The sequence below is a fragment of the Gadus chalcogrammus genome, chromosome 8 (assembly GCF_026213295.1).
Source record: "Gadus chalcogrammus isolate NIFS_2021 chromosome 8, NIFS_Gcha_1.0, whole genome shotgun sequence".
NCBI lineage: Eukaryota > Metazoa > Chordata > Actinopteri > Gadiformes > Gadidae > Gadus > Gadus chalcogrammus.
Window position 1 is genome coordinate 22,457,685 of NC_079419.1, and position 25,586 is coordinate 22,483,270.

Sequence of the window (25,586 nt, forward strand, 5' to 3'; positions counted from 1 at the left end):
TGCCCACATCGTATTTTCGCTCAAGGGGGGTAAGCCTTAGAGTAAAGAAGGCGAACAGATGCAACTTCTTGTCTGAGGGAGAGGTTGGGACAGACCCAGAACTGTCTGGGTAGAAATACTGTGTTCTGATGGAGGATGCTGGCTGGTGTGTAGAGCACGGGAGATGAATAGATGATGAGAGACTGGCCCCACTACGTGGCAGAAGTGGACGGCATGACATATTCTGCAAAACATTGCAGCCTACTCTTTGTGTTTTAGTACTTTTCTTAGTTCCATATTTTCCGTATATTTCCACATATTTTCCTACTGTATGATAAGTTGGTCTCAAGCAGGTAAAACAACCTTGAGACCACTTGCCGCTCGAATCATTATATAAAAATGCTCTTAGAATTCATGATAAAAAAACACGCCAATATCCACATTGCAAAATCCTGGATAACATAATCTCCTTAATTTGGTAATTCGAATTGTGCATGCTAATGTTGGCTGAATGTTTTTAATCATACACAATGCTGCACCTCCTCGCCTAATGGTGTGTTCCAGATTCCTCCATTCTTCAGAGTCGGAAGTCGGGAAATTTCCCAGCTTTCTTGCGGCATTTCTCAGAGGCACGATCCCTTTTTGTCTTCATCTCTCGGAATTCTGGGAGTAGACCGAGGGCAGTGATGATGTCCTCAACAAAAATGGCTGCGCCCGTGAAGAGATTTATTAGTGCCAAGCACAAAGTGCGAAGGTAACCTATTGTAATAGTTTGTTTTATTATTATTATTATAGCGCCACATTTGGCTTACACAGCCTAAACCGCTCCCACGCTTTTTATGAAACTTACTACAGATTTAGAGGCTGACTCAAGATTAACATTTACTTTACTTACTGACTTAATATTTAACTGATTGGCCCAAAGGTCGCACTATAGCAAATGTCCAAAAATGCAAACTATGAACAAACATATCTCCGCTTTAACTTAGAGTCATGAAACTTTGTTCACACATGCATATCCTAATGATGAACAAATTTGCCTCAAGAACCTATTATTTACGACTATCTTGAACTTTGTTAAAAACACTCAATAGGCTCTGTGCACAACTCTAGAAGCGAACTTCCAGTGTCGCCAGGTGTCGGCATACTAGTTTCCGGTCTACTTCCCGTATCAGTTACCACGGCAACTATAAATAGTAAAAAGATGGAAAACCCAACCGAACAACGGAAATTTTATGTTAGAAGACTTCACAAGCTTCAACGGAGTGAAGGCGGATCAAACCAACACTGCTGTGTACCGTTGTGCTCAGCTTCCAGCCGGTATAATGGCACTTTAAGTTTCCACCGCTTCCCAAAAAACCAAATTCTTCGGGCGCAGTGGATCAGGAGGACGGGGTTTGAAGTCACCAACCACACGAAGGTGTGCAGTCGGCATTTCGACAACAAGTTGATCGCATCAACTGGAAAAGGGTTACGGGTCCTTTTGCCCAACTCAGTGCCTTTGTTCAACTGGAACAACTTCATCGCGAGGCAAACACGGGCTGGTGTGTGGGAGCGAAGAGAGAGACCGGCGAGTCCCGAGCCTTGCTCCGACCCCGAAGAGCCTGAGCTACCCGTTCCGATGGTCTTAGACCATGAGTACAGTGCTACTAGTACAGTGTGTGTTGACCGTGAGCACTACAGTGCTATACAAAAAGAGATTGAGGTGCTCAGACAGCAGGTCCAGAGCTACCAGCTGCATACTATATTTGGGCTCGAGCGGTTTGGTACTTCCCCAGAAGACATCCGCTTCTACACCAGGTCTTTAGATTTTTTATTGTTGTAGAATAAATTAATGTTTTCTGGGTATGTTTTTAAAATACGTGAACAGCTCTCAAACAAAGCACAACTAGTTCCTGTTTATACGTCACTGGCTTTAGTTGAAAGCGTAGAGCGAGGTTTTTTGGCCCACCCACTAGAATAGCAAAATGTGGTTGGTTTATGCATCAGTCACTCACTAAAGTATCATGACGTCTTAACCAATGAGTGAGCGAGCTTTATCCTTTTTCTTTTTTTTTTGCCTAGAGAGAACAATAAATACAGTTTTTTGGATAACACTTTATCAACTAGGCTATATTGGGCACTATAACCATGCACTAACACTTTCATTTCTGAAGCTAAACATGGGAGATCATTTACTAATTGTAATGTGTTGAATATAAATAAAACACTTTATTTTCCATTTACAGTGTGTATTTGTGTGATGTATTTTTAAATAGATTTCCATCATATGAGCATCTGATGGCATTCTGGAAACTAATCGAGACAGCAACGAAAAAAAAAGATTAGGGTCACTGTTGGTGACAGGTATAGGCAGACTGACAGGTCACGTGGTGTTGGGGCTACGTCAGTCAGGATCAGTGGTAAAAGTCAGCTGTTTACGCGCGGGTTTGGTTTGAATGAAATGTTTGAGATGAGAGGGGGTGGACGGGGGAAGTCCAACTTTGCTGACCGCACAATCTATTAACATTTAACGCACTTTAGCACCAATCACTTTAGGACTATGCTACTATGGAATGTTTTTAACTTATCTCTAATAAAACCAACAAAACGCAGTACCCATTTTTAAGTGATTCTTTGAACAAGCAGCGCGTCTGTCAGAAACATATTTTCCCGATCTAGCCTCTCGGTGACTAAATAAGTGGTTTGATAGTCGCCATACATTTGTCAGCAAAACTGTGACACAACCACATGGATTGGAGCCACGAAAGGACCCGACATGACACAAATGGACGCGTGGAGCAACAAAGGAATGCATGATATGCAAACAATGTAAGGAGGACGCGCACAAACAAACAGACAACAAGGACGGACTGAAAGGATAGGCGGTAACGTACCCCTTCCCGTTCCGTGACTGCTGTGATACATGATTGATTGGAACACTTTGATCTGGTCCCGCCGCTGAGTGGAAACTGTCTGTCATTGTGAATTGTGATATCACGCTGTGTTCGCGCCGCGGCCCGCCGGGCCAAGCTGTGTGTGTGACAAACTAACGTGCTCTGCTCTGTCTCTATGCTATCGCCGATGGCTTTGACTGTTTTATGTGGCTGCTTTGCTTTGGATTCTCTCATTGTGATCATTTACTTGTGCGTTCAAGATGAGTGGAACAAGTGTTGGTTCAGATGTTGGGAAACAGGACATGGGAAAGAGGAAAGTAATTCTAACTGAAAAGGCTTTTGCAAATAAAATTGAGTCCATACAAAAGGAACGAAAAAGGAAAGTGGATGAAATAAAGACTGTGATAAGCTCTATGAAAGAGCTCATGAAAGATGGAAAACATGTTTCAGCTGTTAAAGGGAAACTTGATGGCTTGATGAAATTGTCTCACACCTCTAATGAACTACATGCTTCCTTAATGCCTCTCATTCCTCATGATGAACAAGAAAAACAAACCGGTTGGTTCTCAAAAATCATTAAACATAAAGATGATTTTATTGAGGATGTTAATGCATGGTTTTCTGTAACCAGACTCAGAGGATCCCCAAGCAGGCCTCTGCTGGAGGCTAATAGGTCAAATGAAAGCCCTCTGCTACATGAGGCTGCAGAAGAGGAAAATGGAGGTGTGGAAAATGTGGAAGTGACTGGGCCTCAGTCACATAATGTTCAGGATGATATTCAGCCAGATGACAGCATATCAAACTATAGCAGCCAGAATCATGGTTCAAAATCTATCAGGTCAAAAGTGTCCTCAACTGCATCTGCCCGTGTCAGAGCCGAAGCTGAAATGGCTGCTTTAATAGCTCGAAAAAGGTTGCTCGAACAAAAGCATGCTCTTGAGGAAGAGGAAGCCAAAATAAGGCATGCGCTGCAAGAGCAGGAAGCTCGAGTCAGAAATCAAAAGGAACAACTTCAACTTGAAACGGACATGGCCGCATCGGCGGCTAAGCTTAATGTTTTGAGAACCTCTGGGTCAGGGGTACGGAGTGTTGCTTCTCAGAAATTGGATGGAATGGAAGCCTATTTTGAAAGTGGCCTCAACTTTAATGCAGAGACCTTTGTACGGCAAAATGTTGGAGATGTTGGAAGAGGACAACCTGCAGAGTTTGGAGGCACAAGGCCGAAACAAAGGCAATGTGATGGAAACAAACATCTCCAGAGGACCTCAGCCCCCACACAGGCTCAGAGCACAGTCCCAAAGGCTACAGGAGCCCCACTGTCTCTGCATAGACACACACAATCTGCTTCCGGAAACATCAGCAGTGAACAGGACACCATGATGTCTATAATGCAAAAACAAAATGACATAACTTCGATGTTGGTGCATCAGCAATGCATTGCTTCACTACCTAAAAGAGACATCCAACTGTTTGACGGTGACCCTCTGCACTATCATGCCTTTATGCAGTCATTTGAGCAGACCATAGAACTGAGGACTGACGATGCTGTTGACCTCCTGCATTACCTGGAGCAATACACCAGGGGTCAGCCTAAACAGCTAGTCAGAAGTTGTCAACACATGACTGATGGCATTGGATATGCTACAGCAAAGGCTTTACTCCAGGAACACTTTGGAAATGAGCACGTCATAGCATCCGCTTATATGGACAAGATCTTTGCATGGCCAGCAATAAAGTCGGAGGATGGAAAAGCTTTACAAGCATACAGCTTATTCTTGCGAGGATGTCACAATGCCATGAAAGATGTTTACAACCTATCTGACTTGAACACGTCTGCAAACATGGTCTCTGTGATCAAGAAGCTGCCTTACAAGTTGAGAGACAAGTGGCGAGCGAAGGCATGCGACATTCAGGAAAAGCATCGGAAAAGAACTATGTTTGCTGATATTGTGTATCGGACTTGGAGGTCGGAGGTCGCTGGATTGGACAGTGACTGGTACTGTGAAATGCCGAAGATCTTCACCCAACATCAAATGCCTGTTAACAGAGGTAACATCCCACGACAGCAAGATCTGGAAAGATGGCCACATCTGAAGCCTGTCTATCTGCCACAGATAGATGCAGACATGGAGATGTTAATTGGCTTGAATGTTCCCAGAGCATTGGGACCACTGGAAGTCATCCGAAGTGTGGATGGAGGGCCATATGCGGTCAAAACAATGCTTGGATGGACTGTAAATGGACCCCTTGGAGGAGAGGGCAGTGACGATCCTGTGTCTCAGTCTGCAGTTAGCATCAACAGGATCTCTGCTGTCACTCTTGACGAGCTCTGGAACCAACAATTCAAGACTGACTTCCCTGAAAACAGCCAGGATGAACTGAAAGGGCTGTCAAGGGAAGACTCTAAGTTCCTGGAAATGGCTAACGAGACTGTGGAACTGGTTGATGGCCATTATGTTGTTGGATTTCCGCTGAAGGACAACTCAATTACCATGCCCAACAATCGCAAAGTTGCAGAGCAACGTACTCTCAACCTCAAGAGGAGGTTTGGCAGGGATGCGGCATTCCAAAAAGACTATACTACATTTATGGACAACCTGATATCCAGTGGATATGCAGAGAGAGTGCCAGCTACAAGTCAGGAACGATGCGACGGCAAGGTTTGGTATATCCCTCATCACGGTGTATACCATCCCAAGAAAGGGAAGATCCGTATCGTCTTTGACTGCGCAGCATCATTTCAAGGCGCATCACTAAATGCACATCTCTTGCAAGGACCTGACCTGACAAGCGCACTGGTGGGAGTCTTGACCAGGTTTAGGATGGAGCCCATTGTTCTGATGTCTGACATTGAGGCCATGTTCCATCAGGTTCGAGTGCCAGAGACAGATGCAGATCTACTTCGATTTCTCTGGTGGCCCAATGGGGACTTCAGTCAACAGATGGTGGAATACCGGATGGTGGTCCATTTGTTTGGCGCAACGTCATCACCAAGCTGTGCTAATTTCGCTCTCCGAAAGTGTGCTGAAGATAACAAACAGCTCTTTAACCAGAAAGTGTTTGACACCATCATGCACAGTTTCTATGTCGACGACTGCCTGGCTTCAATAGCCTCAGAGGATGAAGCCATAACCCTTTACCAGGATTTGGTAAAGCTCTGTGCCAGGGGAGGCTTTCATTTGACGAAGTGGCTGAGTAATAGTCGTCGTGTGCTGGCAGCAATACCGGAGGAGGAAAGAGCGAAGGACGTTAAAGACCTGGATCTGGACCACGACATCCTACCAGTTGAGAGGGCACTGGGAGTGCGTTGGTGTGTCCAGTCTGACACCTTTAAGTTCAGTATAAGCTTTCAGGACAGACCGCTGACACGCAGAGGAATCCTTTCTACTGTCAGCTCTTTCTACGACCCTCTTGGAATCTTGTCCCCTGTGGTTTTCACAGCGAAGAGGATCATTCAAGACCTATGCCGGCAGGGGCTAGGATGGGACGATGTCATACCAACATCTGTAGCCCAGGAGTGGGTCAACTGGCTCAAGGAGTTACACCTGTTGGAGGGCTTCAGCGTTGGACGATGTTTAAAACCGCCCAACTTTGGAGAAGCAACCAGCGCCCAGTTGCATCACTTTGCTGACGCAAGTGAGGAGGGATACGGTACCGTCACCTACCTGCTGTTGCACAATGACTGTTCTCAGATCCACGTTGCCTTCATAATGGGAAAATCAAGGGTGACACCTTTAAAGCCTGTGACGATCCCACGTATGGAGTTGATTGCGGCTGTGGTGGCAGCTCGCATGGACACGCTATGGAGGAAGGAGCTGAGACTGCAGCTGCAAGACAGCGTTTTCTGGTCAGACAGTACATCGGTGCTGAAATACATCAAGAACCAAACATCAAGGTTTCGCATCTTCGTAGCGAACAGAGTCACAGAGATCCTCAAAATGTCTGAAGCTTCACAGTGGAGGTATGCGAGTACCGCACACAACCCTGCAGATCTTGCCTCCAGAGGCATGAGAGCGGAGCTGTTCCTCAAGAATGAGACATGGATATCTGGACCTTCATTTCTCATGCAGGAAGAGGAGACTTGGCCTGTTAACCCAGACAACTTGGGAGAAGTTCCACCTGGGGACCCAGAGGTCAAGGTGTTGTCTGCCGTTGTCTCTGTGGAACAAGAGGAGGATGCTGTGCTGAGACTGATCAACCGCAGCTCATCTTGGAAACGTCTCACGAGAGTGATGGCATGGATCTTGAGACTCAGAACCTTACTTTGGAACAACATGAAGAGGAGAGAAGTCACTGCATGTGATTCTCAGCCAGCATTGAACCTAACTAAACACAAAGATGTTCTTGACAAGGAGATTTGCCTCTCATTGGAGGAGATCAAAGGAGCTGAACTGGAGATAATCAAGATCTGTCAAAGAAGAAAGTTCTCTGAAGAGTTATCTTGCCTCCAAAAGGGAGAGTGTGTGAAAGGGAACAGTCACATTTACAGACTCAGTCCGATACTGGAAGAAGGTGTGTTGAGAGTCGGAGGCCGACTTAGTAAGGCTGCCATGCCCGAAGAGTCTAAACATCCAGCCATAATAGCAAAGGATCTCCACATCTCAGACCTCATCTTACGCCAGATACATCGAGAGGTGGGCCATGGCGGTAGGAACCATATGCTGTCAAGGCTGCATCAGCAGTACTGGATTCCTGCTGCAGGCGTTGCCATAAGGCAGATCATTTCCAGATGTGTCATCTGTCGTCGGCTGCACGGAGCTGCAGGTCAGCAACAAATGGCAGACTTGCCTAGTGACAGAGTTTCGACTGGAGAACCTCCGTTCACTTATGTCGGAGTTGACTATTTTGGACCATTTGACATCAAGCGTGGCCGGAGTCTTGTGAAAAGATATGGAGTTATCTTCACATGTTTGACAATAAGAGCTGTACACATTGAAGTTGCCTCATCTTTGGACACAGATTCGTTCATCAATGCTTTAAGGCGCTTCATCGCAAGAAGAGGACAAATCAAAGAGCTGCGTTCTGATAATGGCACTAATTTCATTGGTGCAGAGCGTGAGCTGAGAAGAGCTGTTGAAGGATGGAATCTGGAGAAGATCAATGATGTGCTCTCATTGAAAGGAATCAAGTGGACGTTTAACCCTCCCACTGGATCACATCACGGCGGAGCATGGGAGAGGTTAATACGTTCCATCAGGAAGATTCTCAATTCCACTTTGAGGACCCAAAGTCTGGATGAGGAGGGACTCAATACAGTACTCTGTGAGGTGGAGTCAATTCTCAACAGTAGACCTCTCACGAAGGAATCCACAGATCCGAATGACTTGGAGGCTTTAACACCTAATCATCTTCTGCTGCTTAAAGTCAAGCCCAGCTTACCACCTGGTCTGTTTCTCAAGGAGGACAACTATGCACGCCGGAGATGGAAGCAGGTGCAATACATTTCTGACCTGTTCTGGAAAAGGTGGATTAAAGAGTATCTGCCACAACTACAGGAACGACAGAAATGGACAAAGATCAAGAGGAACTTTGTCCCCGGTGACATAGTGATCATAATGGACGATTCTGCCACTCGCAATTCCTGGATCATTGGGAGGATTACAGAGACAATGCCAGACAGGAACGGACTGGTGCGACAGGTCCGGATCAAGACCCGCACCAGCCATCTGTGCAGACCTGTGACAAAGATCTGCCTTCTTCAGGAGTCGACGTAGTCATGAAGGCTTCCCTTCTTTTCCATGGATTTGGATTATATTGACTATTGCCTGACATGACCTTTTTTCGTGACTTTGGATTGACTTTACTTTGGGGCGGGTTCGGTTCAAGAAGGATGAAGACCTGCAATGGCCATATGAACTATGAACTCTCTCCTTGCGCACCAAAAAAATGTGAAAAATTGGAATTGTATTGTTTTTCTATTATGAATTTATGCGTTGGTAATTATTACTACTGTGTAATAACATGTAATAATTAGGGGCCGTAATGTTGGTGACAGGTATAGGCAGACTGACAGGTCACGTGGTGTTGGGGCTACGTCAGTCAGGATCAGTGGTAAAAGTCAGCTGTTCACGCGCGGGTGAGGTTTGAATGAAATGTTTGAGATGAGAGGGGGTGGACGGGGGAAGTCCAACTTTGCTGACCGCACAATCTATTAACATTTAACGCACTTTAGCACCAATCACTTTAGGACTATGCTACTATGGAACGTTTTTAACTTATCTCTAATAAAACCAACAAAACGCAGTACCCATTTTTAAGTGATTCTTTGAACAAGCAGCGCGTCTGGCAGAAACATATTTTCCCGATCTAGCCTTTCGGTGACTAAATAAGTGGTTCGATAGTCGCCATACAGTCACTAAAATCAACAGAAGTTATGCCACAAGCACAACTACTGAAAGCCCTTTAACCAGACCAACTGTAAGTATAGGCCTACCCCCACACACACACACACACACACACACACACACACACACACACACACACACACACACACACACACACACACACACACACACACACACACACACACACACACAATGGACATATAATAGTGAAGATAGACATAGCCATCATGATGTTTTCTCCACAGTGAAAAAATAGAGTAGCCATAGGACGTCGCCATGTAATGGCTGACAGAGAATGAAAAGTATGCTTCTAACAATTAACATTCATATAACATTTATCCATCCAGAAACTGCAGCCAATAGATGAGCTATTCCTGTTCCTCATGTATCTGTCCACCGGCTCCACCCAGAGGGAGCTTAGTCACAGATTTACAATACACAGGGCAACAGTGAGTCGGATCATCGTGACATGGGCCAACTTTCTGTACATCTTACTGGGCTCCGTGGCTATCTGGATGTCACCAGAAGCTGTGAAGGCCCATATTCCACAGGAATATGCAGGCTACAGTGACACTCAAGTCGTAGTTGACTGCACAGAGCTACGATGCCAAACACCATCATCCCTGCTCCTCCAGAGTGAAGTTTTTTCACAGTACAAATCTCACTGCACCTTCAAGGCCATGGTGGGAATGTCCCCGCATGGAGCCCTGACATTTGTGTCAGCCTTATTCGAGGGGTCCATGAGCGATAAGGAGGTGTTTCGACAGTCAGGCATAACATCCCTCCTCACACCTGACATGGCCATCATGGTCGACAAGGGGTTCTTGGTGGATAGCCTTGTGCCCGGGACGGTCCATAGTCCTGCCTTCCTCTCCAAGAGGACCCAAATGCCGGAAGTGGACGTCCTACAGATGCAGTCAATTGCACGTTTGAGGGCCCATGTGGAGAGGATGATAAGGAGAGTAAAGGAGAACAAACTCTTTGATTCAGTGATCCCTCTCTCCATCACAGGGAGCATAAACCAAATTTTTACTGTGGCATGTCTACTATCCAATTACCAGAATGGACCTCTGGTCAAGAGATGGAGACAGGAAAATTTGACCTAAGGCTAGCTATTGGTCTTTGCAGTGCTCATCATAGCACCGAAGGTCTAAGTTAATAAATAATCAAATCACTTTTTTTGTCTCAAAAAATCATTTCAAGTTTTCATTAATTGTATAGTTTTAAACTCTATTTTTGTCTTTGGCCAAAGTGCTATCTTTCTACTAAGTTACACTATATTTATTAACATATTCACTTCATACACCTTTAATATATTTCCAAGAAACTCATCTCAGGTCCTCTCACCATAACAGACTGTGCAAAGGATGGGTGGGGAAATTATATCATTCCCTTTTTGAGGTGAAATCTAGGGGTGCTGTTATTCTTATTAACAAGAATACTCCTTTCATCTTGCAGAAGGTTACTGCAGACCATCTTGGAAGATCTGTTGTGGTCACAGGTACCCTGTATAATGTACCTTTAATCTTGGCCAATGTTTATGCCCCAAATTGGGATGATGTGCAGTTTATGAAAAAATTCTTGTCCTCATTACCTTGTTTGAATACACACAGGCTTATTTTAGGGGGTGATTTCAACTGCGTATTAGACCCAATACTGGATCGCTCCTCGAACACCAACTACAATATATCAAAATCAGCTAGGACGATTAATGCTTTTCTACAAATGTATAATATGTCTGAACCCTGGCGCTCCTTGTATCCCAATTCTAAGCATTATTCATTTTTTTCCCCAGTACATAACTCCTACTCCCACATTGATTACTTTTTAATTGATAACCAGCTAATGCCCTCGGTTAAGGACTGCAGATATGAGGGCATTGTCATCTCTGACCATGGGCCCGTGGTTCTACAAATATCTTTTCCAAAGAAATCTGCTCGGCGTCCTTGGCGTTTTAGTAATGTTTTGCTTGGGGATGAATCATTTGTTAAGTATATTAATACGCAAATGTATATTTTCCTGTCCATAAATGATACGTCAGATGTTAGTAAATCCACCCTCTGGGAATCCCTAAAGGCTGTTTTAAGAGGGGAGATTATCTCTTACACCTCCTGGGAAGCCAGGTCGAGAAAACTGCGTCTTAAAGACCTTTCCGACCAAATTAAACAATTGGATTACAAGAACTCAAATTGCTCCCACGCGTGATTTTTTAAAGGACAGATTGACTCTGCAGACAGAATTTGACCTAATAACTAACCGCCATACAGAACAGCTCCTCCTCCAGTCTTGATCGAGGTTATATGAACATTCTGATAAGGCTGGCAAATTCCTGGCTCAACAGGTTATACAGTCTATGAACTCTACTCTCATTACAAACATCCGAAAGCATGATGGTCAAATTTCTAATGATGAGCAGGAAATGAATGATGAATTTAAGAGGTTTTTTTCATCTCTTTATACTACTGAGGTGATATATGACCCTTCTAAACTTGAACTCTTTTTTCAGAACTTAAATCCACCTCAAGTTAATGTATTATTAAAGGAGCAATTGGAAAAACCTATGTCTAAGGAGGAAATTAGGACGGCCCTTTACAGTATGCAGAATGCAAAAGCTCCAGGCCCTGACGGATTAGGATTTAGAATTTTTGAAAAAATTTGGAGATAAATTATTGCCAATCTTGCTATCAGTTTTTGAGGAGTCCTTTGTCCTTTGTCCACCAACCCTTTGTCAGGCCTCTATTTCGGTTTTACTGAAAAAGAAGGTCACCGTCTAGAGATCATTCTCCCTTCGATTATTTCACCTGACCAAACTGGTTTTATTAAAAAACGCCTATCTTTTTTTGATATTCGTAGACTTTTAAACATCATACATGCCGCAGACGGTCAACACTTGCCCGAGGCAGTAATCTCTTTAGACGCTGAAAAGGCGTTCGATAGAGTGGAATGGGGTTACCTATTTTGGTGTCTAGACAAATTTGGTTTTGGTCCAAAATTCATTTCTTGGGTAAAATTGCTATATAACTCTCCAACTTCATCAGTGCGCACTAATAACACCAATTCCCAATCTTTTCCATTACAACGCGGGACAAGGCAAGGATGCCCAATTTCCCCATTTTTATTTGCTATAGCTATTGAGCCCCTTGCAATGGCAATACGCTCCTCTCCTGAGATTCGTGGTATTGTAAGAGGGGGTAAGGAACATAAAACGTCATTATATGCTGATGATCTTTTATTATATATAACTGATCCACAGAACACCTTGCCCTATATTATGAAGTTATTAGACCTCTTCAGCAGCATTTCTGGGCATAAGATTAATGTTTCGAAAAGTGAGTTTTTCCTGTCAACTCTGCCGCTAAGTCCATATCCTTTAATTCCTGTCCTTTTAAGGTGACATCTGACCACTTCACCTACCTGGGGGTGGTTGTTACACGTGGCTTCTCTGACCTTTTTAAGCTTAATTTTGTTCCCCTTCTTCAATAAATGGTCCATGCTTCCTCTCTCTTTAGCAGAAAGAATTAATCTAATTAAAATGAACACGTTGCCCAAATTCCTCTACCTTTTCCAAACTATACCAATCTTTATCAACAAGTCTTTCTTTTCGCACCTAAATAAGATTATATCTGACTTTATTTGGAATAAGAAGCCACCCCGTATCCGTAGGGAATTTTTGCAGAGGCCAAAATCAATGGGTGGTATGGCTTTACCACATTTCCAATTATACTATTGGGCAAGCAACCTTAGAGCTATGGCATATTGGCTTAAAAACTACATCGACAATGAGACTCCTACCTTGGTTCAGATAGAGACAACTGCCTGCTTGCCATCGTCCCTCCCTGCTTTATTGTATTCTGCAATGCCTTTCACTCCAAGCTATGTTTCAAGTGCCCCCTTAGTTCATCAGTCTTTATGCATATGGGCTCAAGTGCGACGACACTTTGGTTGGCAGGCTGGCTCGCTCTGGGCCCCAATTGCGTCTAATCATCGATTTGCCCCTTCATTTCATAATGACTATTTCTCGGTCTAGCAAAAGAAGGACATTCTCATTTAAAGACATGTACATAACAGGTGTTTTTGCTTCATTCGAACAGCTCAAAACTAAATTTAATCTTCGGAATGTACATTTCTTTAGTTATTTACAGGTTAGGGACTGGGCACATAACAATACAGGAATGTTCCCTACAATCCCCGAACCTCAACCTATGGATAGTCTCTTTCCAGCAGACCTAGAGCTCAGGGGCACAATATCTGTTATATATACAAAACTTCCTTCTGTGCAATCAGAGTCTCTGGATGCATTGAGAGCGGCGTGGCAGGCTGATCTGAATGTACAATTTACAGATGTTGAGTGGTTGAATGTTTTTTTAAGAATACATTCTTCATCTATATGTGCCAGACTTGATCCAGTTTAAAGTGGCACACAGACTCCATCTCTCTAAAGCCAGAATCTCAAAAATGTATCCATCAAGTGATAGTTCATGCAACAGATGTAAAAATTCACCTGCAACACTAGCTCATATGTTCTGGCTTTGCCCGAAACTTGTTAGTTACTGGTCCTCTATTTTTGACGCTCTATCCAAGATACTTAAGAGACCAATAGCTCCAAACCCTCTTACAGCCGTTTTTGGTATTCAATGTGAGGGTGATAATCTTTTTAGAGCACAATCAAACTGTATTGCCTTTGTCACTCTTATAGCCAGAAGATTAATTCTACTTAATTGGAAGCAGGCTACTCCACCCTCCTTTAAACACTGGATTAGGGACACACTACAATTTCTGAAGCTTGAAAAGTTAAGATTTGCTTTAAAGGGTTCAAAGGACAATTTTAGCAATGTTTGGCAGCCTTTCATTACATACCTGGGCCCCGTTTCCCGATATAGATGGATCTTCGCTCGTAAGATGGTTCGAAAGAGGGATCTTTCGAACCATCGATAATTTATTTGGAGCGTTTCCCGAAACTCCTCTTAACGTGAACGCGCATTCGCTGCACTCAAGACGAACGTAGGATTGTACCTGTCCACTGACATGGTGCTGAAACGGGCTATGACGCAGGGGGAGACGCAGGAATGTCGGAGGAAAATGGGGTTAAAGAGGGTTAAAATATCTCCCCATCAAGGCCATCCGCAGAGTAGCCTACGAAAAGAATAGATTGCAATAATATGAATGCTAAAGATATTAAAACACAATTGATTAAGCCTAGGCCGACATATATATCAGTCCTGATCCTGAACGCACTGTGCATACATTTATTCACGGCATTTCCCCCCCTGAAATAATTCCATATTACAAAAATCCAAAATAGCTTGTGTGACAACTACATTTATCTTAATGTGCTGATTTCTGAAACATATTGCGCAGCAAAGAGAGCCGACTTTATCTGATTCCGCATAAGGTTTCTTTGATTGGTCACGTGAAATGACCCACCTATAAAAAAACCTGCGGAATATGGAAAGGGATTCTACAAAATGGCGGACAAGGCACGTAAGAGAAAAGCCTTGTTCAAACCTGAGGAACTTAACGTTCTGCTTGAGGAGGTGGAGGCAAACAAAAGCCTCTTATTTGACCGCTTCAAAGGTGCCCTCAACAACAAGCATAAATCTAAAAAGTGGGGAGAAATAGCTGAGAGAATGACTGCGGTCACTGGCATCACTAGGACCACTGTGGACGTCCGGAAAAAATGGCAAGACTTCGTCAGTCTTGCCAAAAAGAAAGCGTCAGAATTAATCAATCCAATATGACTGGTGCGGGGGTGCACACGGCGCAAGCCCTCAACGACGAGGAAGAGCGAGCCATGGCCATCATAGGCTACTCGGCATCCCAAGGCATCCCCGGGGGAGTGGATATCCTTGTGGGTGTCACGGAAGAGGGAGATCTTTCAAGTGAGCAATTGCAGGAGGATGAGGAACCCAGGATCCCCCACCAGTCCAACTCGGCTGCCCCCACCCGTCATGCTCACTTGAAGGTTATCCCTCTTCCGTGATACCCGCAAGGATATCCTCTCCCCCGGGGATGCCTTGGGAGGCTGAGAAGTCTATGATGGCCATGGTTGGTTCTTCATTGTCGTTGAGGGACTGCGCCGTGTTCACCCCGCACCGGTCTAATTGGTTTGATGTCGATCTTCCGACGCTTTCTTTATCGCTCCACATCGGACCTAGTGACCGCATTCATTGTCAGCTACCCCCCCCCCCCCCCACACACTTCTTAAAATGTTGCTTGTTGGTGTGGGCACCTTTGAACCATTTTTTCTTTGAGTTTTTAAATAAAAAAAACATTGTTTTTCAAACGATGTGTGAAAATCATGCAATTACTATGTTTCAGTCAAATGCAGCCTATGAACCACAATGCTCTCCACAAATGATAAAGCACACTTCAGTGGCCGCTGAGCGGCTGTGTTGCCTTCATTGTCGAACATGTGTGCATGTTTTAAGCTTTTAAAATTACTCTTGGTTTAAATCCTTGGGAGGAAAAAGATTTGTCTGGCTACATAGCATCATTAAAAAGTAATTTTAAATATAGGGCTACTACTATATAATAATAAAGACTATAATACATGTGGAAACACCGGCAATGAGTTTGATATACCCTTAACAAATTAACTGTTTAACATAACCGAGTGTCTGACTGATTGTTAATGTGTTGATAGTGTTGTGGAGGCATGACGCATTTAATTAACATTATTCGTTGGCAGGTTGTAGCAATTAGTCTCGGAACATAGGCCTATATAGTGCAAGGGGCCATGCAGTAGGCTACGTCAGTGCAAATAATGGCTGGTAGACAGCGTGTGCTAGCGCTCCGTGAGCAAGAGAGAGAGAGGCAGAGGCCGAGAGGCCGAGGCGTCCCCGGAGTCGCCTTGTTGCAATTAATGCTCGAATCCGGGACAACTTTGACCCCCTCGAGGTCTACAATGACTCTGCAGTCATCCAGCGCTACAGGCTGCCCAGGGAGCTCATCAGACAGCTTCTTGGGACGATCAGCGAAGACCTGAGACGCACAACCAGGAGGAACTTTGCGCTCACACCGCAAGTACAGCTCTTGGCCGCCCTCAGGTTCTACGCCACAGGGAGCTTTCTGCAGGTCGTCGGAGATGGCCAGGGCCTGTCCAAGGCGTCAGTCTGCAGGTCGGTCCAGGCAGTGACGTACAGCCTCCTCCGACTGGTTCCGCAGCACGTCCATTTCCACACCAGGGACGAGATGAGGGCGACCGAAGAAGATTTATTTTGGTCGTTCCGCATCCCTCAAGTGGCCGGAGCCGTGGACGGAACCTTAGTTCCAATTCTTACGCCCCATGTGGATGCCCATGTTTTTATATGCCGGAAGGGATATGCCGCTGTCAACTGCCAGGTGGTGTGCGACCATCAGGGCATCATCCTTGATGTCGTGGCGAGATGGCCTGGAAGCACACACGACTCCTTCGTCTTCCGCGAGTCCTCCATCGGCCAGCTGGCTGCAGCCTCCAGGGGAGAGTGGCGGTTCCTCGGAGACAGTGGCTATCCTCTTCGCCCTCACCTCTTCACACCTGTGACTAACCCGGGAGACGTCCATGACGAAGAATACAATGAAGCCCACCGGCGGGCCCGCTGCATCGTTGAGCGCATGATCGGGAGGTGGAAGTTGCGCTTTAGATGCCTTCACAAGTCCAGCGGAGGGCTCCAGTTTTCGCCGGCCAAGTCATGCGCTGTGATATGTGTGACGGCTATGTTGCACAACATTCCAGCTAAGGCTGGGGTAGCTTTGCTTGAACCGGAGGACATTGAGGACGAGGAAGATCGGTGTGAGGACGGCCTCCCTCATAACTACGCGGCTGGTTTTCATGCACGTCGAAGAGTGATTGTACAATTTTTTTTTTTTTTCTTATCATTTTTTTTTTTTACTTTTATTTTGCTTTGGATCCCAATAACTCCAAACTGTGCACACACACCTTTTATTTTATTTTATTTTTTATTTGTTGTTGTTGTGGTGGTTGTTGATGTCATTGTTTGTTTTATTGTTATTATAATAATTATTGATTTTTGTTTGTCTGTTTGTTTTTGGGGATAAAAAAAAATAAAAATTGTTACATTTGTAAAAGGATGTTTTGCTATATTGTGAAAAATCAATAAACAAAGTGGTAAAAAAATAAATAAAAATACATCACACAAATACACACTGTTATTGGAAAATAATTCTATCAAGTTTGCCTCAGAAATGACAGTGTTAGTGCATGGTATTAGTGCCTAATATAGTTGATAAAGTGTTATCCAAAAAAAATTATTGATTGTTCTCTCTCGGCAAAAAAAAGGAAAAGGATAAAGCTCGCTCACTCATTGGTTAAGACGTCATGATACTTTAGTGAGTGACGGATGCATAACCAACCACATTTTGCTATTCTAGTGGGTGGGACAAAAAACCTCGCTCTACGCTTTCAACTAAAGCCAGTGACATATAAACAGTGCGCACGAAGTGTGAAATTATTACTGCTCATGCTTGTCAGCATTGCCATTTCTATGATGTGATTTCGAATCGAAAATAAGGACAAATAATCCCAGGATGAAAATGATCACCAGCATAAGGATTAATGCAAAAGAGGAACATTGTCGGAAGGCTTTTTGCCGACAACTCAACGCTAATCATGGACTAATCACTGCAGGAAAACTGACTGGCGGCGGACTGTTTTTTTCATCTGACACATCGTCTTAATAACGGAATACTAGTGGATTTACCATGGGATTTACAAGCCAAAAATCATCGTGTTTGAGGATTTTACTGCACACCTGCTACCTACGGCGAGTTGAAAAAAGTCGGGGTGGCAGAGTAAACTAGCTCAATGTGCATCACTGATTTTGTATGGAGACATATATGCTATTTGATATCCAATACATTTTAGTGGAGTTTGAGGCAATGTGAAGCTGGTGTGTTTGTGTCTGTGTGCGGCTCGCGTGCCTGCACCGTGTTGGGGCCGTGGTGGGCGCTCTCGGCTGGAGCTCTCTGCGTGTTGTGGTGGCTGACGGGGAAAGTGCGCTTGTGTGTACATTTGTGCTGTTTTTTTTTAAATATACATGTTTGGATTGATTATTTGATTAAACATATGACCTCAGCTAAATCCCCCCACGGACACTGTTATAAAAGAAACAGGCGTATAACGGTTTGTTTATAACGGTTGGTTTATCGCTAGCTTTAACATACACTCAAGCTGTGAGGCTTCTCTGATTTCTTCATGGACCTGTGGCACAATGCTCTGATAATCACCTCCGATGTTCCCTTATCTTTGCTAGACACTAAAAAATGGACATACGTTGGTACAGTTAGTACAACAACGGACAGTTATGTGTTTTAAATACAGAAAAAAAATGTTGTCGCTAACAAATGTTCACTAAAAAGCCGGTAGTCTGTCACCTACCCTCAAAGTTACGCAAATAACTCGAAATATAGAGCTTAAATCCTTTTTCCCGCTTGCTTGTAGGGGCAAGGGAACTAGCACCAACAATGCGGTGAACATCGTTAACATTTATTGTCGGTAGGTCTTGGAGACATCTAGAAAAGCCAGACATGTTCACGCTATGGACTGGGTCAGTAAGTAGACCGGAAACTAGAATGCCGACACCGTCAGTTGACTTCCGGGTTCTAGTGCACAGAGCCTATTCCCCTCCTTGTGCTTCATAGTTATCATACCGAAAAACAAATAAAGTGAGTTAAAAGCGATCCGGATTGGACTACTTTCTTCAAGAACGCGGCAGCATGTAAACCCATTAATAGCCCTCCAGATACTCTTTGGTGAGACCCTGGGTTCAATTTACGCCGGAATTACACTTTAAACTACACCAGTGTCCACTACTTGTAAAGAAATTTCGCCCTCCTATCTTTCTGACATGCAAATTTGTCAATGACTTTCTGATTAAAGTCGGTCACCTCCATCACAGGTTTTTTCTCCATGGATAGGATGGCTAAGGCATTCAGCCTGAGTCATGGTGTTCCTGAGGAAGGTTTTGATCCTCTTCAGTGTTGAAAAACACCCCTCAGCCTCTGCAGTGGACATGGGTGTGGTGATCAAAATCTTTAGTAGTGTGACAGTCTCTGAAAATACCTCTGACAGGTTATTGACCATAAATATCTGAAAAAGGTCCACAACACCACAACAGTTCTTGAATTCCTCCTTCCCTTAGATGAGACTCAGCTCCGTCCTCAGCTTGCTTCCATTCAGCATTGGATATGCCTTTAAGGTGGAGCTCAGTGCAACTTCAGGGAATGAGTTGTGGTACTCTCTAGTAGGGCTGGGTATCACGGCCAAGTTCCTGAATCGATTCAATTTCGATTCTGAAGGCTTTAAATCGATTAATCACGATGCGATTCGATTCAATCCGAATCGGTTCCATCTGCTCCTAGATTGAATGATAATTTTCTTAAATTGTAAGGAAATATTCTTTATAGGCTATCATCATTAATTCATCACAAATCATTAATTGTGACTAAAATCTTTTAGTTGTGACTGTTAATTAACATCCTTAGCAAGATTTTACATTCTATTCAACGTGATGGCCTGCCTAATTCAATATATTAATGAAATTATCTCCATGCAACACACTGCAAAAGACATGTTTTTATTTTGTAGGTTACATTAATGACAATCCAGGCAACTATAAACAAAACTGCCTCCATCTTCCTAAAATATATAAATATAACCATTGTAAAGATTATACCATTTAAGATAAAATATTCAAGTATTAAAAAACTCCTTAAATTCATATTTTTTCAACATATTTACTAAAATATTAACATTAAAAATTCCTGCATCTTCCAGCAAGTAAAAGTTCAAAAAAGGCAAAAGTGCAAAAGTGCAAATGATGAACGTTGCAAAAATATCAACGAAAGTATATTATTTAACTCATTAAATTCATCAGAAACTTCAACCATAAGCCTCCATCTTGCAGTAAGTAAAAAAAGTGCAAATGTAAAAGTGCAAATGAACGTTGCAAAATAATATTCACCAAAGTATATTATTTAACTCATTAAATTCATCAGTAGCTTCAACCATAAGCCTCCATCTTCCAGTAAGCAAAAAAAGTGCAAATGTAAAAGTGCAAATGAACGTTGCACAAAATATTCACCAAAGTATATTATTTAACTCTTTAAATTCATCAGTAAACTTAGACTTTCAAAACAGTAACAGTCTCGCTTAGAGATTCTTGTTTAGGAAAAGGAGCTCATTGACATGCTCTGGGGTGATGCAGCTCCTTTTTGCTGTGATGATATCACCCGCAGTGGAAAATACCCTCTCCGATGCAACGCTGGTCCCTGGGACGCAGAGGTAGTGCCCTGCCAGGCGCGCTACGATTGGGAGCTCCCCTTCACGTGACCTCCACCAGGTCAAAGGGCTTTCATTCAGGGAAGAAGGTGGTTCTGCCCTGTATTTAGTTATCTCTTCCTCCGCCCGTTTAGATGGAGTTTTTCTTCCATCTGCATGTACCGATGGTGCTCTGTAGGCCTGTCCAAAGAGGGACTCCAACGCACTGCATTTCCTGGGCGAGGTCACCCTCTCTTCAGCTCCTTCCTCCTCCTCAGTCTCACCATCAGTATTTGCCTGTTAAATAACAGGAAATAATATTATTCACATAATTCAATAGAGAATGTTTTAACCAGTTAAAACATGACCCGTAATAAATGTATTGTCACCAGAATGACAATGACTTAAAGCTGTGTGTAATGTCATAGAAGTGCTATGGTAGTAAAGTGTTTTCAATGACTATAAATGTGATGATACACAGAGTAGTACAACATGTTTTTTAGACTGTTTATATCACACATTATCAAGAGACGTGCATTAGCAGCAGACAACCTTTTAACCATTCCATCAGAAAATGAATAGCCAATCATGATGTTGCCTGGCAATATTGCCAAAAAAAGTTGCCCTGTGTATCATGGCGTTAAATGTTCCACTGGTGGAACAGTGTTTACTATTTATTTATTTATTTAGTATTTACAGTTTAAATACTTACATCAGGTGCAGCAGTAGCAGCCTCAGCCTGGAAAATACCTCATCTTGCTCTTCAGCAGTAAGGGAGGGGAGGGCCTTAAAACGCGGGTCCAGCGCTGTCGCTCCATACAGCATCCCCTTCTGGGCACCATATCTTTAAGACATTTTCAGCACAGTGTGAGGATAAACCATCGGCATTATGGCATTTATACACTTAATCTCGCATACAAATACAACGAGAGAGAGAGAGAGAGAGAGAGAGAGAGAGAGAGAGAGAGAGAGAGAGAGAGAGAGAGAGAGAGAGAGAGAGAGCTTAGCATACCTTGTCCTTAAGTTGCTCTTCACAGCAGCCTTCAGGTCCCTCACCACAGGGGAATCCTGTTCGCTGGGGGTCATGGCATCCTGCAGCAAGGCGAGCAGTGGTGCGATTATGGATAGCGTTGGACGCTTGTCTTCAGATATGGCTTGTGTGGCTGCCTTCAAGGGGCTGCAAGGTCCGCACCAAATCTTCGGCAGTTGTCACGTCTTCCTCGGTCAAGCTGCACAAATCCCTCTCATTGCGACGGACGTCTGGTGACAGTAGAGTGGCAGAGATAGCTGGCTGCTGTTCCAGAAAACGCTCGACCATGTCCAGTGCGCTGTTCCACCGGGTCACAACGTCCAAAGTGAGCTTATGTGCTCGAAGTTGGAGCATCTTCTGTTTGTCTTTGAAGATATGTGTGGCCGTTGTGCTCCGGTGGAAGAAAGTTGCTATACACCTCACTCGACCGAGGAGACGTGACACTGCCGGGATTTTCAGGCCCGCTTGAGATGCCAAATTTAGAGTGTGAGCGAAGCACCCGACGTGCGTCAGCTGCATCAGTTCCACTGCCCGCACCATGTTGGCAGCGTTGTCGGTTACTACTGCTGGGGTCTTGCTGGTCAATCCCCACTCCTCTATGGCCCCTGACAGCATGCCAGCGAGGTTTGTAGCGGTGTGGCTGGTGAGCACCTCGGTTGTTTGTAACACATGTGACACCAGACACCACTCCGTGTCAATGTAGTGGCACGTCACTGTCAGGTAAGACTGCGTTGACAGTGATGTCCAGGTGTCGCATGTAATGGCAACCCTGTTAGCTGCCTGGATTTTGATTCGAATGGCCTCCTTCAGAGACTCGTACATCGTAGGTATTAATTTTTCAGCAAGGTGTTTTCGCTGGGGCATTACGTAGTGGGGTTCCATTACCTTGACGAGGTTCCTGAATCCGTCGTTCTCGACAACACTGTACGGGCGTAAATCCATGCAGATGAATTTTGCGATTGCCTCTGTGATCTTTAAAGCCCGCGGAGACTGTGACGGTATCGCCAGCATGTCCTTCAATTTCCTCTGTGCTGCTCCAGGCGGCTTGTTGCAAGCTAGCATTGTAGCATGGTACCGTGTAAGGTGATTCCTCAGGTTTGTAGTATTCCGACAATAGCTGAGTTCGGATTCACATATTCGGCAAACAACCTTAGATTTGTCCTCCGCTCCGTCCTCAGTCATTTTTAAATTAAAATGTTTCCAAACGTCCGACTTCATATGAGCCGGTGCTGGCTTGCCGAGCAGCGTTTTTCGTGCCTCAGCCATAACTTGTCTCCCAAACTAAAACTCCCGCCAGCAATGCGTTCGCCGTGTGTGCGCGCGCAAGAACGCAACGACGTAGAGTGTGCAGCTGCGTCATCATCAGAAGGCTGAAAAAGCGAGAGACACACCACAGATTTTTTCTGTGGAAGCACACAACACAGGGTGGAGGCGGAAAGAGGGGGAAAAAATCGATCTCGTGCCCTGTGAATCGATAGCGTGAAATTTAAACGAAATCGATCCAAAATCGATTAAATCGATTTTTTTACCCAGGCCTACTCTCTAGGGATGGGCATGAGTAATCAACGATCGACGAATTGATCTTTAAGAATTTCGTTGATTACGTAATTTTTTCATCGATTAAACTAATGCAGTGCGCAATTAAACATTTTACCACACGGGGGCAACATTAAAATTTGCGGCTCCTCCCCCGCAATAAGCATCCCGCTTTGAACGGTGAACTCTTTACGCCTAGCAACTATAAAAACTACAAAATGACTATTAATGCAGGCCATGTGGAAAATGCGCCGACTTTGGCTCAGCCTGGCTCCGCCCTCTTCCGCTACGTAGCTAAGATGGCTGCCGTTGAGTACGAAAAGTGTACATCGCCACACACTTCGCGATTTGACCATTTTCAGTACACTTACTTTCGCCCGATCTGAATCGGAACGCCCTACGTACTCAAACTTAGGCTAGTAAGTACGGATAGTATGGCTATTGGAACACGGCCATGTACTCATGAAACGGACGAGGCCGCGGCGAAGTCTGGTGTGGGACCATTATTATTTAAAAAATGACTTCTTGGGGAGCACTATAGGCCCACCACTCAAGGCAAGGTTAGCATTGAAGCAGAAATAAAGAACTATCTGAGCCCCTGGATTGTGGAAAGTTGTTCCCCCGCCTTGCCAAGTTAGCACGGAGGTATTTGTGCATCACGGCAACGTCGGTCCCCTCAGAGCGGGTGTTTTCGGCGGCTGGACTGACGGTCACCAGGCTGCGGTCGCGTCTGACCCCAGAGCATGTCAACATGCTCATCTTTCTGAACAAAAATCCGTAGACTTTTTGGTTAAGTTGTAACATGATTGTTTTTTTTATATGATCGTTATTATTTTGGGAGGTAACTAGGGTTGTGTTTATTTTTAGTTATGTTTATGAGCACCGGCTTCGAGCTGCATGCTCCGTTGCTTAGAGCAGAGTAGCGCATAACTATTGAACGGATGTGGTTTAACTGAGTTGTTCATCTAATAATAAAGATCCCAATTAGGAAAACACGGTGCTTTTGTATTTTCATTTCATTTTGAATATAGCATATAAATACTTAAGTAATATCACACAAGAGAGTGCGTTGCATCAGCACGGCTGTGATTGTGCCGAAGATAATGACAGCTGTGCTGATATTCACTACAACAGCACGACCTTGAGTGTGATATTGCTTTTATACAACAGTTCTACAAGTACCATTAATTAGTTAACATTTGTTTGTTTATTTAATTATTTATTTGGCACCGCAAACATAAATGGATCCGCGACTGGGACTGAACTGCTGCAAAGCAACACACACACTAGCTAGCAGAACATAAACAGCGGAGTGATACATGTAAAGTTAAAAGTCCCGGTGCTGTTATACTTGGTCGTAACAAAATTTTAAGATAAAATATTAACGATTAATCGACTAATTGATCGTTAATTCTCCCAAAGATCGACTAAGACAACTTAATCGAATGCCCATCCCTAGTACTCTCCATACCTATTGGACTGCAGCAAGGTGGCACTGATGAGGTGGTCTGTGAAGGCGAAACGTTCCTTGGTGTGTCCCATTATTGTATCCAGAGGCGAACAGAGTACAAAGCTTCCTAACTTGAGTAAAAATACAGATACCCCTTGCTAAATTTTACTCAACTAAAAGTACTACAGTCAGATGTCTACTTAAGTAAAAGTACTGAAGTACTTGTTTTTAAAAGTACTAGAGTATCAAGAGTACATATTTCTAAATATTGCATTATTACTGCCACAGAGCTTACATTTATGTATTGAAACGTCCTACATGGAGTTATGAAAAATGTTAATACCTCGGAGAATGTAAAAGGAATTGAAAGTAAAATCAAGTAATTTTCATATTTTTACCATGTTGCTTTATTTAAAGGTCCCATGACATGAAAATCACACTTTATGAGGATTTCTAACATAAATATGAGTTCCCCTAGCCTGCCTATGGTCCCCCAGTGGCTAAAACTTGCGTTTGGTGTAAAACGAGCACTACCTGTTCTGCTCGCCTTTGAAAAAACGGAGGCTCAAGCGCGCTGATTTGGAATGTCTTTATTTATGTCGTCATAAAGCATCTAAGCTCCTCTCCTTACTCTGCCTGGCCCGCCCAGAGACGTTGGCCCGCCAATGAGACACGACCGTGCGAGCGCCACATGTGTGTGTGTATTCACACACACACACGTGGCGCTCGCACGGTGGCGTACATGAATTACGACATTTTGCCGGTTGCCGCGAGGCACCATTGCCTGGCAGCGGGCAGGCAGCGAGCGGTTCAGTCTACTTCAGATTGATGTGAAAGTGGAAAAACCAGAGACGTCCCAGAACCCGACAAAGTCGATTGTGATTCATAATATTGCCTGGAGGCGCACACAGCTTTTGGCCGTGATAATATGTATTATATGATATAGATATCTATGTATTATATGATATTATTTAGATATAGAGCTCCAGGACTGTAACGCAAGTGTTGTACACTTCCTTGTTATTTGGATAACTGTTCTGCTTTTGGTGTTATGGTGCATAACACGTCGGACTCTCGTCTCTGGTATTTCTACAACGAGACTCGTAGTGGGGGT

At 44.0% G+C, this 25,586-nt stretch overlaps 2 protein-coding genes across 3 annotated transcripts; one reads left to right on the forward strand and one right to left on the reverse strand.

The window, feature by feature from the left end:
• On the reverse strand, positions 1 to 25,155 carry LOC130387193 (E3 SUMO-protein ligase ZBED1-like). 2 transcript variants are annotated; one of them, XM_056596199.1, is made up of 3 exons: positions 21,469 to 25,155; positions 21,169 to 21,300; positions 17,221 to 20,753 (listed from the first exon to the last, which is right to left on the reverse strand). In XM_056596199.1, the coding sequence occupies exon 1, from the start codon at positions 22,750 to 22,752 to the stop codon at positions 21,601 to 21,603; it is 1,152 nt and encodes a 383-aa protein (XP_056452174.1). In that variant the 5' UTR covers positions 22,753 to 25,155; the 3' UTR covers positions 17,221 to 20,753; positions 21,169 to 21,300; positions 21,469 to 21,600. The 2 variants fall into 2 exon arrangements, with proteins under 2 accessions (XP_056452175.1, XP_056452174.1); XM_056596200.1 differs by lacking the exons at positions 17,221 to 20,753; positions 21,169 to 21,300 and adding an exon at positions 1 to 35.
• LOC130387191 (uncharacterized) lies at positions 1,377 to 8,727 on the forward strand. Its single transcript, XM_056596197.1, has one exon. It carries the CDS (start codon positions 3,116 to 3,118, stop codon positions 8,567 to 8,569), a length of 5,454 nt encoding a protein of 1,817 aa, XP_056452172.1. The 5' UTR covers positions 1,377 to 3,115; the 3' UTR covers positions 8,570 to 8,727.
• Positions 25,156 to 25,586: the final 431 nt, after the last annotated feature.